At 38.8% G+C, this 17,292-nt stretch overlaps 1 protein-coding gene across 1 annotated transcript in view; it reads left to right on the forward strand.

Annotated features, from left to right (window-relative positions):
• The window catches only part of dapk1 (death-associated protein kinase 1), a 188,008-nt gene that overhangs the window by 99,150 nt on the left and 71,566 nt on the right, over positions 1-17,292 (forward strand). Inside the window, exons 11-15 of the mRNA XM_059969851.1 lie at positions 1,153-1,245; positions 2,153-2,272; positions 5,171-5,269; positions 5,542-5,640; positions 10,792-10,890. Coding sequence (XP_059825834.1) covers positions 1,153-1,245; positions 2,153-2,272; positions 5,171-5,269; positions 5,542-5,640; positions 10,792-10,890 — 510 coding nt within the window. The remainder of the gene's footprint in view (positions 1-1,152; positions 1,246-2,152; positions 2,273-5,170; positions 5,270-5,541; positions 5,641-10,791; positions 10,891-17,292) is intronic.

The following is a 17,292-nucleotide window of genomic DNA, read 5'->3' on the forward strand; positions in this document are numbered from 1 at the left end:
GGCATAATTTGATTGGAAAACTCAACCTTACGCAGCACTTTGAGAATATGCCAAGTTCAAAAACGAGGTCATTGTTTGAAGTTAAGATTTGCTTTTGCTGATTAACTACTCAGGGGGGGAAACTTTTTCAACAAGAGATTAATTAACATGAAGTTGACTGCCATTCTGACTAGTACAGCAAATGTTGTGGAATCTAAATGGGAAAGAATGTATTGGTTAATGATATTAATATATAACAGTGCAGTGGGGTGTTATTGTAAACATTGATGAAAAAATTAACTACTGCTGTCTGCAAATTATTGTAGTTTGTGAAGTTGGTATATTTACTTGTGGGAAATTATTTTCTTTTCATTTTAATCACTTGCTCTGTTGTGCATGTTTGGTTGTTACAAAATGTGTGTCATACCTTGGTGAACATTTACTGCACCTACTAATTCAGTGTATGAACCGGCTAGATGAAAGGTAATTGAAAACAGTGCTAAATGAAAACTGGCACAGGTAATAATCAACATAAATCAGTTTGAGTATATATGCATGTATTTCATATCTGTTCAATCTATTGCAAAATTTTAAAAAGTCCATCGACCTTTCAATTTCTAATTTCAAATGTATTTCAATTTCACTCAGTCCCGAATTCTCTTGAACATTTTTAAGATGCATTTAATTTCACCAAGGAAAATTGTTAATTGGTTCCTTTATTGAAGATCAAATACCTATAATTTTTCCCCAAAGCCTTTTAGTTTAAATTAGTGGTGTATAAAAATAAATGATGAAGAACACAGTTTTAAATAATTACTGATTTTTTTTATTTCTTGTGATTTTTTTAATATGAAGTTAGAAATCAAATGACATGATTTTATATGCAAACACGTTTATATTTCAAGCATGTAGTGGAACAATGTCCTACTTTTAGTGACAATTAAATCCTTAATATAATTATGTAATTTTCCTTACTGAAATGCTTTTTAATCATGACCAAAGTAAAGCTTGTAAGTTTAAAGCTGCCTGTAACATTCCAGCTATTTGGAATTCATTTCATGTGCTATTACTTGTGATTGCAAGTTCACAATTATTCTTGGAAAGTGAGAGTTCTCAAAGTGTTCAGTTGAAGCTTTGTCACCAAGTTATTTGGTTAAATTGTTGTTTCTTTAGCAATCAGTGAGGCTAATATCACTGTGCCAACGGCTATCAAGATCATTTCTTTCTCGGAGCAATATGAGTGTTGCTAGGAGTGAAGACACTTTGGTAAGTACCTGAGCAAAACTCCATTCAGCAGCTGAGGGCTTTGTTTCGTTTTGTTTGAGAATTGTGTGTATTTGTTTGCTGGCTATAGTCCAGGTCAGCTTCCTATTTCATTCTGGCTCATTTTAACATACAACCCAAGTCTTTAACCTCCAGTGAAAGGGGATGGAAACAATCTTTGAACAAAAAGTTTTTTATTTACTGTTCCTCTACATTTTGCTTCCCCTTCCTTGAGAAAGCCTCCTCATTCCAATACTGAACCCCTTAATTCTGCTTATCTTCCGTTATTCAGGAGGATGATTCATGACGTTAAGGTATATCTGCACCCAACGATCTCATCCAAATTACAAGCTAGCAACTAGCTAATGTGAAGAAGTGTAGCATAGTATTCCAGTTCTGAATATGCTCCACTTTGACTCAAACTCTTTTGTTCATTGCTTGTTTCTTCTATTTAAACTGCATTGAAGCTGTTTGTGTCTTTGACCATTGTTAAGCACAGGTTTGTGTATCCAAACCAGTTTGGCTTTGAACTGCTACTCTGCATTCTGTTTGTTAGTACAGAACAGATCACGTTCAGCCTATGATCTTTGAAGGCTATATAGTTTAAACCTGCACTGCTCAATGGATTAACCTGCTGATCAAGCTGTGGAGGTCATGAATTTTAACTTAATTGGGCTCTGAACAATTAAAGCTGGATGCAGTTCAGCTATCCTCACTTAAACTATGCTGTTTTTAAAGTGTAATTACACGGTGGATGTTCATGATTCAGAATTATTGGCAGAGGACTTTATCAGTGTATAAATTATACTATTTTTGAAAATGGCATAAATATTCTTGCACTTTCCCCCATATGTTCAGTAGACTGCTTGACATCCAAGAATGATAAGTTTATTTCTCGATTTCTGATCAGGATGAAGAGGATTCTTTTGTGATGAAAGCGATTATCCACGCCATTAACGATGATAATGTTCCTGGTCTGCAACATCTGCTTGGATCACTTGCCAATTATGACATAAACCAGGCGAACAAGGTAAAACTTTGTGCACCCTTTAACATATTTAGTTAATGCTTCAAGAGTTATTTCCTTCCCATTTTCAGAACAAACATGAGTTTTGTATTAATCACATAATTTATCATCTTTAAAAGTAGTATTATATTTATTAAAACACTTAGAGAGCTGAGGTTTGCAACTTAAAACATATAAGATAATACAAAACAATTTTTGCTACATAATATATCCCTGTGTAACGAATAGTTTGTTTCTGCAACAAAACTGTGGTTGCATGAGGTGAAGTCCATTCATCTTCATTAATGATTTTCCTTTCCATTAGCAAGAAGTTCACTGGTGTTCAACTCCATTTGCAAATCCTGGGCATTTGACTTTCCACTTGCCTGAATGACAACTCCAAACAAGTTCAAGCCCCTCCAGGGCATAGCAGTCTATTTAACTGATGATCCCTTTGCTCTTCCAAGCACCACCGGTGTACTGTGGCTTCAGGCCCTACCGAAAAGCGCAGCAGTTACTCTTGTAGGCTCCTCTGACACCGCTCCCTAAACTTGAGACCTCTACTGCCGAGTTGGACAAGATCTTCAGCTGTGTGTTAGTGCCACTGTCTGCAAGTTCCCTTCCAAAACATGCTACATCGTGACCTGAAAATGTTTCACTGGACCTTCATTTTGTCACCGGAGTTGAGCATTCCAGACAGTTGTTCATCATGGGTCTTCGGTACATGGCCAGGTACCCCATCTGGGCTGGATGCTTTCCGTGGGTTCACGCCCCTGAAGGATGCTTGCCTGTCAGCCGCAGAGACTGAAATCGCAGGGTCATCGTGGGCTGTGGAAGATTGTGATGGTTCCTCCATGTTTTGATGGTCAAAGCAAGCCTAGAAGGCATTGATCTCATCTGGAAGCGAAACCCCTGCTGTCATCTATGTTTCTTGATTTTACTTTATAGGAGGTGATAACATTCAAGCTCTGTCACAACCGTCGAGCATCCTTCGTTGATTCAAGTTTAGTCCGGATTTGCCACTCCACCTGTGAGATTGCTTTCTGGAGATCATACCTGGACCTCATTTAACTTGGTCACCAGACTTGAATGCCTCTAATCTGGCCCTCAGCAGATTAGGGATCTTCTGGTTAGGGAGGACACTTCAATATTTTGTCAGAGCACACTCATCTAGAGTTGATTTAATAAGTCCATTACAACCTTGGTGTACTTATTCAGGTCCACATGGCCTAGTCCACCAGCTTGAAGCAATCCCATACCTGCTCCTCTGCCTCCAGCGACCACCTCTTTGTTGTCCTAATCTCTGGAGCCATAGAACAAAGTCATCCATTGTTGTTAAATAAATGATGACATTAATCAAAATGAAGCAATAATTTCTATTTAATCTAAATGCATCAGTGAAAAATTAATATGGTAATCTAGAGGTTATATTATTAAACCATTCTGCAAAATTTATAAACAAATTATCTAATGTCCTTCTAAGAAAATATTCTCCCTGACCGAAACAGGACTATTGCAGATCTTCCTGCAAGCCTGCTCAATGTAGATAGTTTAACTTTGCCTAATTCCCTCTATTATTGTGACATTGTTGTCAATAAACAATTTAGTGCATGTGAAAGCCACATAAGTATAAAATTTGGTTGCAGAGGATCCAACTTCAGTTAAAAATATATTAGTACAAATATAGCCATCTTGGCAGCTCTCAGAATGAAAGGCATTCATTTGTATAAGCTGATGCACTTAGTCACAAGCAAGCTGTTAGGTAAGAGGATGCAATTCTTTACCTTTTGTTGTCTTTTGTGATAGCTTTTGCAGAAAGATGTTTCTAAGGTTGTGTAGATACACCCTATGATTTTTCAGACCCGTCATGACTTAATTACTGTTTTCGCCCGTATGTTCTGCCAGTATTTGCCATGACAGTGAGACGGAATGGCTCTGCAGCTTGAGGAAATATCTGTATGTGAGGAAGGGCCTTCCAATGAAGGAATGAAATGCAAGATTATGGACACGCGCTTTCACTGACAATGTTAAGCCTACACGTTTAAGCTCCTGTGCTCATCACTATTGAAGCACTCAGCTCCTGGGGTATTTGTGTCACGGAAAGAAAGTGGCAGTGGTGCGCCTGTGGCGGAATTAGGCTCTAAAGCAGGCTGCAACATGCAGCGAACTCCACAGTGGATTCCTTGCAGAGTACATTTTGTGCAGCCTGTGCTCCTGTGACAACTGGCAGCAGGAGTGTCTCTGTCTACATATTTACCAGTGGCTGAGTGTGGCTAAAAGCAAAAAGACTGCACAATTCCCATGAGGAAACTGCTGTGGATTGTTTGAAGGTGAAGGAATAAACCTTGGTGCATTTGGGAACTACACCTGCAGCTTATTTATTTATTATTTTAAATTTTATACTATGGAGAAAATCAAACAAAGTTCAATTTCATTGAAATGGTACTTCTGGGAAGGTTTATTTACTGCATATTTTTTCCTTTGCGTATGCTCAGGTTGGCCGACTCAGTTGCAACACCCTTCTAATTCATATTGTGCTTGGTTCAAATATGGAATTTGTCTGTTTATCTGTTAATGCAGAATAAAGGCACTGACATCAGGATAGCTGGAAAATGGCTGAAAAAGCCTTTTCTGTCCTAAATCAAACATAACTTAAAATTGAGGCCTGATGTGCTGGCTCATGTTGGGGAAACCCTTCCGATGAAGAAACTCAGAAGATAGTGAAGCGCTGGGGAGCCATGGAAAATGTCATTGCAAATATTGTAGCAGCAAGCTGTAATGAGTAGATGTCGTCCAGGTGATGCAACCAGCCTTGGAGCTATGAGATGGCCAATCTTTACAGGTCAATTAGTTTCTACAAAAGGGGAAAATTGAACATTTATCTTTCCGCTCCATTTTGTTATTTGTTTAATCTTTCTGCAGCATGGAACACCTCCTCTGTTGGTCGCGGCTGGTTGTGGAAATATCCAGATTCTTAACTTGCTCATCCAAAAAGGAGCAAAGATTGATGTCCAGGACAAGGTTTGTAATGGAACTTGTCAGAATATTCTCTTCAATGTGTCTGAAAAAAACTATTGCTTCTTGTCACTTTAGTTACCATATGTCTGAATGCTATTGGTGTGTCTCATTTGGCATTACTGTTTGCAGGTTAAGTAAATTTACTTTAATGTATAATAGACCAGGCATTCAGATGTTTCTAAATGGGACTAATAAAATTCATTGAAAATAAATTGACATATTTGAGTATGAAGTATTTTAAATTATTTTCTTAAAAAGATCTGAATTTCTCCTAGACTGGGTCCAATGCACTATACTGGGCTGCAAGACACGGTCATACTGAAACATTGAGGTTCTTGCATCAACAAGAATGTCCTTTGAATGTTCAAGATAAGGTAAGAAAATGAGCACCAGTGTCACCCTTGTAAAAGACAAATGTGCTTAATTTTAAATTTAAATTATTTTTAAAGAAAGTAATTTACTTGTCTGGTAGAATTTCTTATGAATCAATTAATAGAAAGAGATGTTACTGGTGCAATCTGCCTTGTAGATGCAATAATGCTTCCTAATAAGTTTTTAGAAAATAACAGATTCACAAAGATATAAAATGGAATTTCAAGCAATAATCAACATTTGCAATTATAATCACAAAATAATAATTTGGCAAAAGAATACATTTTTGCAGAGTTGTAATCTGCCAACATTTTTACCAACACTAATTCATTGTGTATATTAACAGACTATCAATACTGTTTGTACCCTACTCCAAAGTGGGATATGTTCAATAATGTTTCCTTTTCCCTATCCCTATGCTAGCAGCCTTGCGGTTTCTCAAGAACCAACCCATGATACACTCATCTCTACGTATGTACTTGATGATATCCAAATGCATAGCGGTATAGTTTCAAATCAAAATGCCATCCAGTTTTCTAAATCATATCCTCTTATTCAACAGTTTCTCCAGTTCTGCCGAAGGGTTTTGGCCCGAAATGTCGACAGAACTCTTTTCCTAGATGCTGCCTGGGCTGCCAAATTCCTTCAGCATTTTGTGTGTGTGTGTCATCCAGCTTTACCTGCCCAATTTGTTTCTTAAACATTCCATGTTGTCAAGATGAATTTTAACTCACCTTTACAAAGATTTATTTACTTATTGAGATACAGCGTAAAGTAAGCCCTTCAGCCACACCAACTGGAAATCCCTCAATCTAATCCGAGCCTAATCACGGGGCAATGTACAATAATCAATAAACCTGCCAACCAGTACATCTTTGGACTGTGGGAGGAAACCAGAGCACCAGAGGAAACCCACAAGGTCACAGGGGCAGCATACAGACTCCTCACAAGCAGCGGCGGGAATGAAACCTGGTACTGTAAAGTGTTGTGCTGACCACTATGTCACAGTGCTGCCCCTACTGTCCACCCACGCAGTTTGTTCCTTTGCTCCTGACTGCCACCTGAAACTCAGATGCAGAATGAGCCAGGTTCTTTGCAGCTTTAGCACCCTTTTCACATTTGTTCATTTCCCAGAGTTTGGATTCAGCAGCAATGAAGAAACAGTGACTTATTCACAAGCCGGGATACTGTCTGACTGAGAGCGGGACCTACAAATGGTGCCGTGCCCACGTACTTGGCCTGGAACTTATCCTGTTCAACTCCACGCTGCCCTCTCCCTTGTAGCCTCTCAGTTAGGAAGCTGTTTCACTTCCGTGGTCTTACTGAACTTTCTCCCTACCAAAACTCCGTTCAATGTGCTTTATATTTAGGATGGTATCACCCACCAGATTTAGCTATTCCACCACTCCCTCCCAACAAAACATGTATTTTCCAGCATAAAGTGCTGTTAATCCAAAACTCATGCCTTAATTTATCATACCTGCCCTTGAATCTTATATTGGTTTCCTTATAGCAAACAATCAGAATTAGAATTCTCCTGCTTTATTTCTTTTATTGGTTTATTATTGTCACATGTCTTGAGAAACAGTGAATTGCACTAGTTTTGCATGCCATCCAGACAGATTAAGGCGTACATAATTACACTGACATAGTGAAAAGAAAACAAAATGCACAGTATGGTTTTGCAGCTACGGAGAAGGTGCCGTGCATGTACATGTGTGCAGGGGTCATGACAATGTAGAAGGGGAGATCAAGTGTTCCAAGGGTTTAAACACCCCTGAGGTGTCACCTGGCTGACAACCTACAACTGCAATATTCCCGTTCCTCTTCTAGTTGTACTGTTCCTTGGAGTGCTTGTGTATTTCTCCTCCCTACTACATTCAGACTCCAAGCTCAGAATCAAGTTTATCATCGCAGACATATGTAATTTGTTATTTTGCGGTAGCAGTACAGAGCAATACATAAAATGGCCTCACTGCAGGAAGGATGTGGAAACCATAGAAAGGGTGCAGAGGAGATTTACAAGGATGTTGCCTGGATTGGGGAGCATGCCTTATGAGAATAGGTTGAGTGACAGAGGATTAGAGTTGATAGAGGTGTACAAGATGATGAGAGGCATTGATTGTGTGGATAGTCAGAGGCTTTTCACCAGGGCTGAAATGGCAAGCACGAAAGGGCACAGTTTTAAGTTTGGAAGAAGGTACAGAGGAGATGTCCGGGGTAAGTTTTTTTACGCAGAGAGTGGTGAGTGAGTGGAATGGGCTGCCGGCGGCAGTGGTGGAGGCAGAAACGATTGGATCTTTTAAGAGCCTCCTGGATGGCTACATGGAGCTTAGAAAAATAGAGGGCTATGGGTAAAACCTAGATAGTTCTAAGGTAGGGACATGTTTGGCACAGCTTTGTGGGCCAAAGGGCCTGTATTGTGCTGTAGGATTTCTATGTTTCTATGCTATAATTATCATGAGAAGTATATCATCTATCATCTTGACTTATCTTATATCATCTAGAATTTTCTTTGTAATCCCTCTAAATTCCCTCTGACCTTGATTTTTTTTAGTGTGTTGATTGGAAATCTCCAGCTGATTCCAAACCTGGGTTAATTAAAGTTTAGCTTCATATACAAAAGTAATGAACCAATGTTACTTCCTGAGGAATCCCTTATTAATTGTCCTATCAATTTGTCCTAGCACCTGCAAAAATACATGAACGTACATGTCTTTGATCCTACATTGAAATAAGTTGCCCTCTCCTCATTTACGATCCATGAAGATAGTAGACAAAAAATATAGAAAGGCATAAGGAATACTTTCTTTTATTGGCTGAGTGAATTTCTGGAATTTCTAACACTCTACATTGTGCACTATTATCATATTAATGAAGAGTGTGATGAGGGTACAAAGGAGAATGGTAGAGGAAGGGCTGAACAGACTGAAGCTAATTTCTTTGACACATTAGAGATTGGGACAGTATCTTAATTAAGAGCTATAAAATTATAAGAAAGAACCTGATTTCCCTTGCCACTGAGTTCTATATTGAGTCATGAAAACTGGTACGGAGAAACAAATTGACTCAAAAGATGGAACTCATAGGATCAAAGATGTGTCTGGAGCTCTGCCTGAAACAATATTGGAAGACAAAATTCCCATCAAATTTCTAAACCTATTTGAATAAGCACTTTTATAGACACCTCAAGAGCTAGGAAGTATGATTTTTCTGGGTAGCTTTCTTTAGCAGCATTGGGAACAGAATGTGTTAAATGATCTCCTTCCCTGCCATGGGTTTCTGTGATTCTGTTCTTACATAAGTAACTCATTTCACAGTTTGCTGTGCTAAATGTCATCTGTTGCATATCAGCCCATGTTACTTGTTTGCCTGCCTTTTTTTGGAATCTGTTAACATTCTCCTCGCTCTTCCTTATAATTTTGATTATCATGACAAACTCAGATTTAGAAAGGTGGTTCTATTACTGGTTGCTGGGAAACACAGCTCTGTATTTCCCTCAAGTCTGAAAAGCAGAGTTGGCACATCTTGCTGATGTCATGGTCATGTAGCCAATTAATCCCTTAAGTTTGCTTTACTAATGACATGATTAGGGAATTTGATGAATAGCGAATGAGTGAGGGAACATGGTCTGATACTCCATTTCATAAGATCCTTCCTTGAACAATCTTTTTCAACTGCTGTGGAGCATCTTGGAATGAAGTGAATGTTGCTCTTGGGCCATCTGTTGTTAAACAACTGTTCTGCATAGGCCGGATGGAAGCTGAGGACTTAGCTGGACTGCGCTGCTCAACTTCGTTTATTTATCTGGAGATAATGCAGCCTCTTGTGCCAGCAACCCCTGATTTAACCCTAGCCTAATCATGGGACGGTTTACAATGGCCAATTAACCTACTAATTGGTACGTCTTTGGACTGTGGGAGAAAGCTGGGGAACCCAGAGAGAAACAATGCACCCACAGGATGTAAGGAGTACGGCCTCCTTACAGAGGACACCAGGGTTGTACTCCGAATTCAGACACCCCGAGCTGTAATAGCACTGTACTAACTGCACTCTACCACGGTGCCCCACAGGGTTATGATATTTTTATGGATATTCTGATGAAAAACTTCTCTGGTGTCACTTAATTACTGTTAACATCTGCAGAGGAAATCAGATGTCATGAAAATCAGTTATATAAAAAAAGCAAGTGCTGAAAATCTGAAATAAAATTAGGAAAAACTGGAAAAGCTCAGCTGGTATGGCAGTATCTGTGGAAAGAGAAAGACATTTTAAGTTGTAGCTTTCTCCAGCAATTTTTTTTTTTTGTTTCTGATTTTCTTTTTTGTGCTTTGGGTTAACTAATTTAATTCCAAAACTGCCAAGCAGTTGATCTTTTTGTTTTATAGTGTGCAGGACTGTGATTATTGGGATCAAAGTATAGGATAACTCGTTATGATTGGATGTGTAGAGTGGTATTGGGTGGTGCTAATCTAAAATGTATTTGAGAATGATGCAGGGACAAAAACCAAAGTCCCTGTGATTAGTTAGAGTAAAGGGTGCACTGGAGCTGATCTTCAGTAGATGTGTTACACCCATAACAGCCATTTTTCTATATTTAAAGTTGCCATTGTCGCTTCAGTGTATACACAAGAAGCAGAACAGCCCCTTCATTATACTCCTGGAGTGCCTGTGTTACAACAATGAGTTCTCCTTAAAACTCGGGTTGCAGGGATCCCCATTTATTACACCATTGTACTTGTTTAACTGCTCTTGACAAGAGGGTGACCTAATTACAGTCATATTGACTAATCTTGTTATTAGCTCTGTTGAACTTGCAAATCTTTTGCTTTTTACTTCCTTCATCGTCCTACTCTATTCCACCTACTCTCTCCATCAGATTTTGTTTCCTGGTCCTTATTTTGATTTCCTGCAGATATCCTTGCATAAGACTACTGGTTTGTAATTATTACTTACCCTTCTCTGTAGCTTATCAAAAATTTTGTGTGAGGCAGCCAAGCACTGGTGCATTTTCAAGAGCATTGTATTCAGAAGTCCCATAGCCAACATCACTATGAAATGAGTCTTTATAAATGAAGCTTAAACACTGGCAGATTTCAGTGTAGAATTTAGTCAGATTATTAACTTCTATTTTTGTTTATATTTTACTGCAGTCTGGTGAAACTGCCCTCCATGTAGCAGCTCGATATGGTAATGTTGAAGTTGTACAATACCTCTGCAAAATTGGTGTTAATCCAGATCTTCAAGACAGGGTAAGAGCATGTAAAATAGATCACCTATATGAAAAATTAAGTTTCAATTCAACTTGAGTCTTTTATTTTATTCATGTTAGGATGAGAATATAATCAGATGATTAATGATTATGTAATGAATGTAGAAGGGAACTGGAATAAAGAATTCTACCTAAGAATATAATACCATACTGTCTTTCATTCTACTCATTTCCCTAACAAGAAAATTGTAAAGAAATTAAATTTGATGGTTTGTCTTGACATTGAAAATTGCTCCTATATTCAAAATAAATCTGTAACAGTGAAGAGAGCCATGAACAGCTCTAGTGCCAGAGCCTTTTAAACTGTTATTCTTTGAAGCAGTAAACACTTTCAGGTAACTTATTTATTCATTGCATTTACCTCACCTCTACATGCTGGAAAGGGATTTAATAAACATTTCCTTACACTTTTGGCATAGTTTAGTTTTGTGTTTCAACACATCTTTTACAGTACCATAGAATGACTACAACGCGAATGAGGAGCATTCAATTCTTTAAATCCATATTAATTCTACATGTGGACAATCTAAATGCTTACACATCATAGCCACCTTCCCATTGTCCTGCCAGAACTTCCCTTTCAGATCCTTGTCTAACGCCCTTTTGGATGTGGCAATTAAGTCTGCTTCCACTGCCATTACTGGCAGTGCATTCCGCACAATGCAATTTTTATAAAAATGTCCCTTTTTCTTAACTCGCATACTTGCCTTTGTGCAAAAAAAAATCTTATTGTTGACCAAATATAAAAACGTACATTGTGCCATAGTTGTCAAGGGGCTCATCCAAGCCGCTTCTCTCTAAAGAGGCTGCTCATGGGCCAAATGGCAGGTTGGTGATAGCATTGAGCCTTCAGCCTATCTTCAACCTGTGTTCTCTAATGGGTCTTACTGCGGCTGATCCGAAGCACAATTTTTTTTAAACCTACATTTTCATTATCTGGTATTAACGAGATGAGATTTCTATTGCAGCCAGCTCAGTGAGATCACCTAATCTAGTACTTACTATGAGCCTTGACTAGTAGTGGCCTAATGATAGCAATAGTTTACATTGCCGTCAACATCTGATGACAGAAACAATATTTCTGTGTCAGGTGAAAATTAGTCATAATGTGGTATTCTCATTTTTGCATGAACTGCGATTTTGTTACTTTCTGTACACATCATGCCATTAGTCATCTAAGGAAATGGATTGCCCTAATAATTCCTGACCTCTGAAAATGGTATTCTTGATCCCTGTTTGGAGGCATCTTTAATATCCCCTTCCTCCCCGTGGAAATTGAAATCTACTCACAGGAAGCAGATCAAATGGCCTGGATGGAATATGAATTTTTTTTTTCATTCTGCAGAAACCACTTTGTGGCTTCAAGAGATGTTTGTTTGTATGTTCACTGTAATAGTTGTTGCTGCAATTAGAGAAGCTGATTGGAACTCTTGTGCACTGTATCAGTGAAAAGTGGGAAGCTTGTTTGCAAACCTGATAGTTCCCTCAAGGAACTGGAACAATCCCTTTCACATCTAAAGCATGTACAAAGAGTTGTGCTGTAGAAATGTAGGAAAATTGAAGCAGAAGTACCCTTGAGCCTGCTTCGTTCATGATCAGGTTTAATATCGTCAGCACATGACGTAAGGTTTTTGTTGACATATGCCAGTGTTATTAAACCAGATTCTGATTATGAATGAAGTAGATTAATACCATCGTGGCTGATCCTCCATCTCCAATTTTACCTTGGGTCTCTCCGCATTGCCCCGATGCCTTTTGCATCCAGGAATGTGTCTGTCTCCTTCTTAAATATATTTGGCCATTTGGTCTCCACAATTAATTCCATAGTCTTACCAGTCACTGAGTGAGGGGAATTCTTCTCATCTCAGTCCAAAGTGCTTTGCAGTATAGTGAGGGACAGAGACCATCGTTCCAGACACTAAGCAGTCAATCCTTTCCCTAGTAACTTTGTATGATCTCTCTTTGGATCTAATATATTCCTTAACTTCATTTGTTAGTCATAGTAAGATTGCTTTTCCTTTGTGGTGGAAAGGCATTGAGTTCTTGCATCTGTTCCTTAAATATTAACAATTGTCTATTCAACGTTGTGCCTTTTAATGAAAATCCCCAATCTACCCTAGCCGACTTGTCACAGATTTTATAAAGAAGTCGTGGATGAGTGTGCACCCACAAAATCATTCAGAATCTTTCCCGACCAGAAGCTCTGGAAGAACCAATGGATCCACAATCTGCTGATGGCCAGATAGGTGGCATTCGGGTCTGGCGACCAAGGAAAGTACAAGAGGTTCTGGTGTGGCCTCCATAAAGCTATCTCACATGCAACTTGAAACACAGGGTGAACCCTTGGAAAGACCCAGACCATGTACCTGGCCAAGTGCTAATCAGCTGGCTGTAGTGTTTATTGACATCTCCAGCCTCTTGTATCAGCAGTCTGAGGTGCAAAACTGCTTCAAACAGTGCCCAAAAAGAATATGGTAAGTGCCTCACCAACTATCATCCGGTAGCACTTAGCATCCATTGGTCATGAAACGTATGCCTGGGGAGTGACTTGGATCCACTCCAATTAGTCTACCATCATTACAGGTCAACAGCAGATGCTATTTCATTGGCTCTTCACTCAGCTCTGGAACATCCAGAAGGGGAAGATGCATAAATCTGGATGCTCTTCAATGACTTGTAGCTCAGTATTCAACATCCTCATCCCCTCAAAGTTAATGGCCTCAAGACCACCTTATGCAATGGGATCCTCGATTTTCTCACTTGCAGACCCCAAGATAGTTTGGAATAGCAACAGCATGTCCTCCACATTCACTCTCAGCACAAGTGGACCACAAGGCTGTGCGCTTAGCTTCCTGCTCTACCCACTTTACACTTCTGACTGTGAGGCTTAGAGCTATTGATTATTGACTAGGGTGAAACAGACAGAAGGCCCATGAACCAGTCCTCATTAGGGGATTGGAGGTGGGGTGGGTCAGTAACTTTAAATTCCTTGGTGCTATCTTTTTGGAGGATCTGTCCTGGCTCCAGCACATAGCTGCCATTACAAAGACAACGTCTCTACGAAGAAGTTTGCGTAGATTCAGCACGTCATTTAAAACTTTGACAAACTTCTGTAGATGCACAATGGAGAATACCTGACTGGTTGTATCATATGGAAACACCGATCCCCAGGAATAGAAAAGCCTATAGAAAGCGCTGGATTCTAGATTGTTTAATATAAATTCCTGTAAATGAGTGTAAAGTGAACAAAATAATTGTTACTCTGGATCCAATGCAGCATAAAACCCACAAAAGATGAAGAGCACAATGATAATAAAAAACAATAAATATGAATACATACATAAATATATTGATTGTATGTCCATAAAGTGACACTAGGCTGTACCTAAAGTGGTGGCCCAAGGCATCACAGAAAAAGCCTTCCCCGTCATTAAGCGTATCTACCAGAAAGAGGCATCCATCATCAAGGACCCTCACTGTCTGAGCTTATGCTCTTTTCTGACTGTTGCCATCAGGAAGGAGATACAGGAACCTTAAGCCCCACATAACCAGGTTCAAGAGCAGTTATTATTCCTACAATCATCAGGCTTCTGAACCTGTGTTGATAGCTTCTTTCACCCCAATGCCAGATTCATCATTGAACACAGCATATAGACTCATTTTCCAGGACTCAACAATTCATGTTGTCAGTATTATTTATTTTCTTTTATTATTTGATTTTTAATATATGTTTGCAGTTTGTCTTTTGTATATTGGTCGCCTGTCTGTCTTTGTGTGAATATCTGCAGGAAAACGAATCTCAAGACAATATATGGTAAAATATAGGTCCTTCGATAATTTTACTTTGGACTTTGAATTCACTCCTTGTACCTTTTATAATTTCCTTTGTTTAGATTTAGAATGTTAATCATCAGTTGCACCAGTTCATTTTCCAGTTTAAAGAAAACTCTATCATGCTATTGTCACTCTAAGGGCCCTGCACAATAATCATCAGTTAACTATTTCATATTGCGCAGAATCCGATCTGAAATTACCTTTTCTCAAGAGAGTTCCTCAACATATTGATCAAGAAAATCACCGCAAGCATTTCCTAAATTTGGCTTCCATCTCATGACTGAATTCAACCTGCCCAGATAAGCCCCTCCCCAATGGTACCTGTACTATCCCTGTTACATGCAATCAAATTTCCTGATTTATGTCCTATATTACATCTACTGTTTGGTGGCCTACAAATAACATCAACAGTCTTTTCTCTAAATTGCGATTGTTGTATTGCTGTATAACTCTTTCCAAATTGATCGTACTTACACATCATGCTTTGCTGAGCCACGGTCATTTGCCACTGCATTCATCTTCTCTTTTATTAATTGCACCGTACTCCTCCTTTTCTTTTCTGCCTGGATATCTTTGACATCAAATAACCTTGAGCATGCATCTCTTCAGACACCGTGTTCGACCTTTTCTGTGATGCCAATTAGATCATACCCATTGACAACAATTTCTGCAATTATCCACCTTACTGTGAGCTCAGTGTATATCTAGATAGGGTAAAGTTAACATGATCGATGTAACACTTTTCTATACTTTGACCCTGTTTCCTACCCTCTTTTTGTTTTTGTTCTCTGTTTTGCTTATTACTTGCTAACTTGTACTTTCTGCTTTGCTTCTTTCCATCCTGAATTCCGCTTGTGATTTTTATGCCCCCTGCTGAACTTGTTAAACATTTGGAAGTTTAGGCACTGTAGGAACCCCAACAGCCAGTTTTTTTGCTCAATTGCATGCCCAGTGTAAAAATCAGATCATCTGTGATATCGATCAAAGGATCACAATTGGCCCAAACCAGAAGAAATTCAGTGTAACTGCCCCTCAGTTTAATCTCCTCTTGTGGGAATGCCTTACGACACGAGAGGGATAAAACAAAAGACTTGTCAGTTCCCTGCGAAGAGAAGTACAGGAAATCACAGGTACTTTTCGTGCGCCTTTCAATAGCCAGCTTCTGTTGTTCTGGAAATTTTCATCAGCAATGGGGGGAGAAAGGGACGAAACTGAGATATCATATATGACAAATAGTTGATAGACTGTACAATTATATCATAATACATACACATGGGTGCTCTCTTCAGTTACCTGATGAGGTCACCGTAGCCTTGGCCAAGGCAGTTGTCTTCAGGTCGTGCCCAATCTTCATAGGGTGTTTCAAACCTTAACCACTGTTATATATGCTGTATATACAGATATATGCTATTGTAACTATATGTGCTGTGATGATATGTACATTGTTTTGCACCTTTGCCCCAGAGGAATGTTGATTCATTTAGCTGTATATGGTTAACTGGCAATTAAACTTGAACTTGAAACATATTTAATTGAAAGCTAGAATACTTGCTGATAGCCTGCTTGCAGTCAGCGATTTATACATTTCTTAACTTTATCAAGCAGTTCCATTAAAGCCTGGCTATCAAGCATGCAGCATTTATGACTCCTAAAAATGATGTGTCATTTCTAGTTTCTCTTCTGTGTTGATTCCAGGTTGAAGCAACACAGATTCATTGCACTAATGATTTAACACAGGCAATAAAGAAACATAAATGTTAGCAAGGATATTTGATGTTTATGGACTATGCACAGAATATAAAGCTGTGTACTTTGCATTTCCCGATTTAGAGTTCGTGGTTATGCTATTCATAAATTTTTGCTCACAGTTTTTAAAGGCAAAGTTACTACTTCAGGAGGTTTTTCAGCAAGGCATTGTTCAGTGACTATGATGGAACGTTTTTGTTGGCTGCTTTTTTTCCTTCTGTGTCTTGCTGCTCGTGTTGAAGTGTGGTTCTGACAAGAGTGTGTAATTTGAGTGGAACTCCTTGACAGCATTCAGCAATTTTTGATCTTCAATCACAAAAGAGCATGGCACAATTCTGTCGTGCTACATTACTTGATTTGCACGTTAGTAAGAGCTGCCAAATGTCTCTCCTTTTGACATCTCAATAAGGTAATTGATTTGGGCTAACAGCAGTTTGTGATGCACTTTACAGTAACACCCACATCCTGAATAATAAATAAATAAGATTTAATCAGCTCTAAATGGGGAGAGATTGCTGTCCTCTGAAATGCAAAGAGATATTGGTGCCCAGTGCATGGTTGGCAATAGATAGTATTGAGGTACTTGGAAGTAAGGGGAAAAACGTACAGATCATTTAGTTTATTGCTGTGATAATTGAACGCAAATCTAGGGAGGTTATGGTTCAGATATGTACAGCATTGATCAGACTACAGTTGGTATACTAGTACAATGTTCAAAGGTTCATTTATTATCAAAGCATGTATCCATATACATCTCTGGAATTTGTCTTCTCCAGATAGCCATGAAACAAAGAAAGAAACA

Source organism: Hypanus sabinus, chromosome 5 (genome assembly GCF_030144855.1).
Source record: "Hypanus sabinus isolate sHypSab1 chromosome 5, sHypSab1.hap1, whole genome shotgun sequence".
NCBI classification, from domain to species: domain Eukaryota; kingdom Metazoa; phylum Chordata; class Chondrichthyes; order Myliobatiformes; family Dasyatidae; genus Hypanus; species Hypanus sabinus.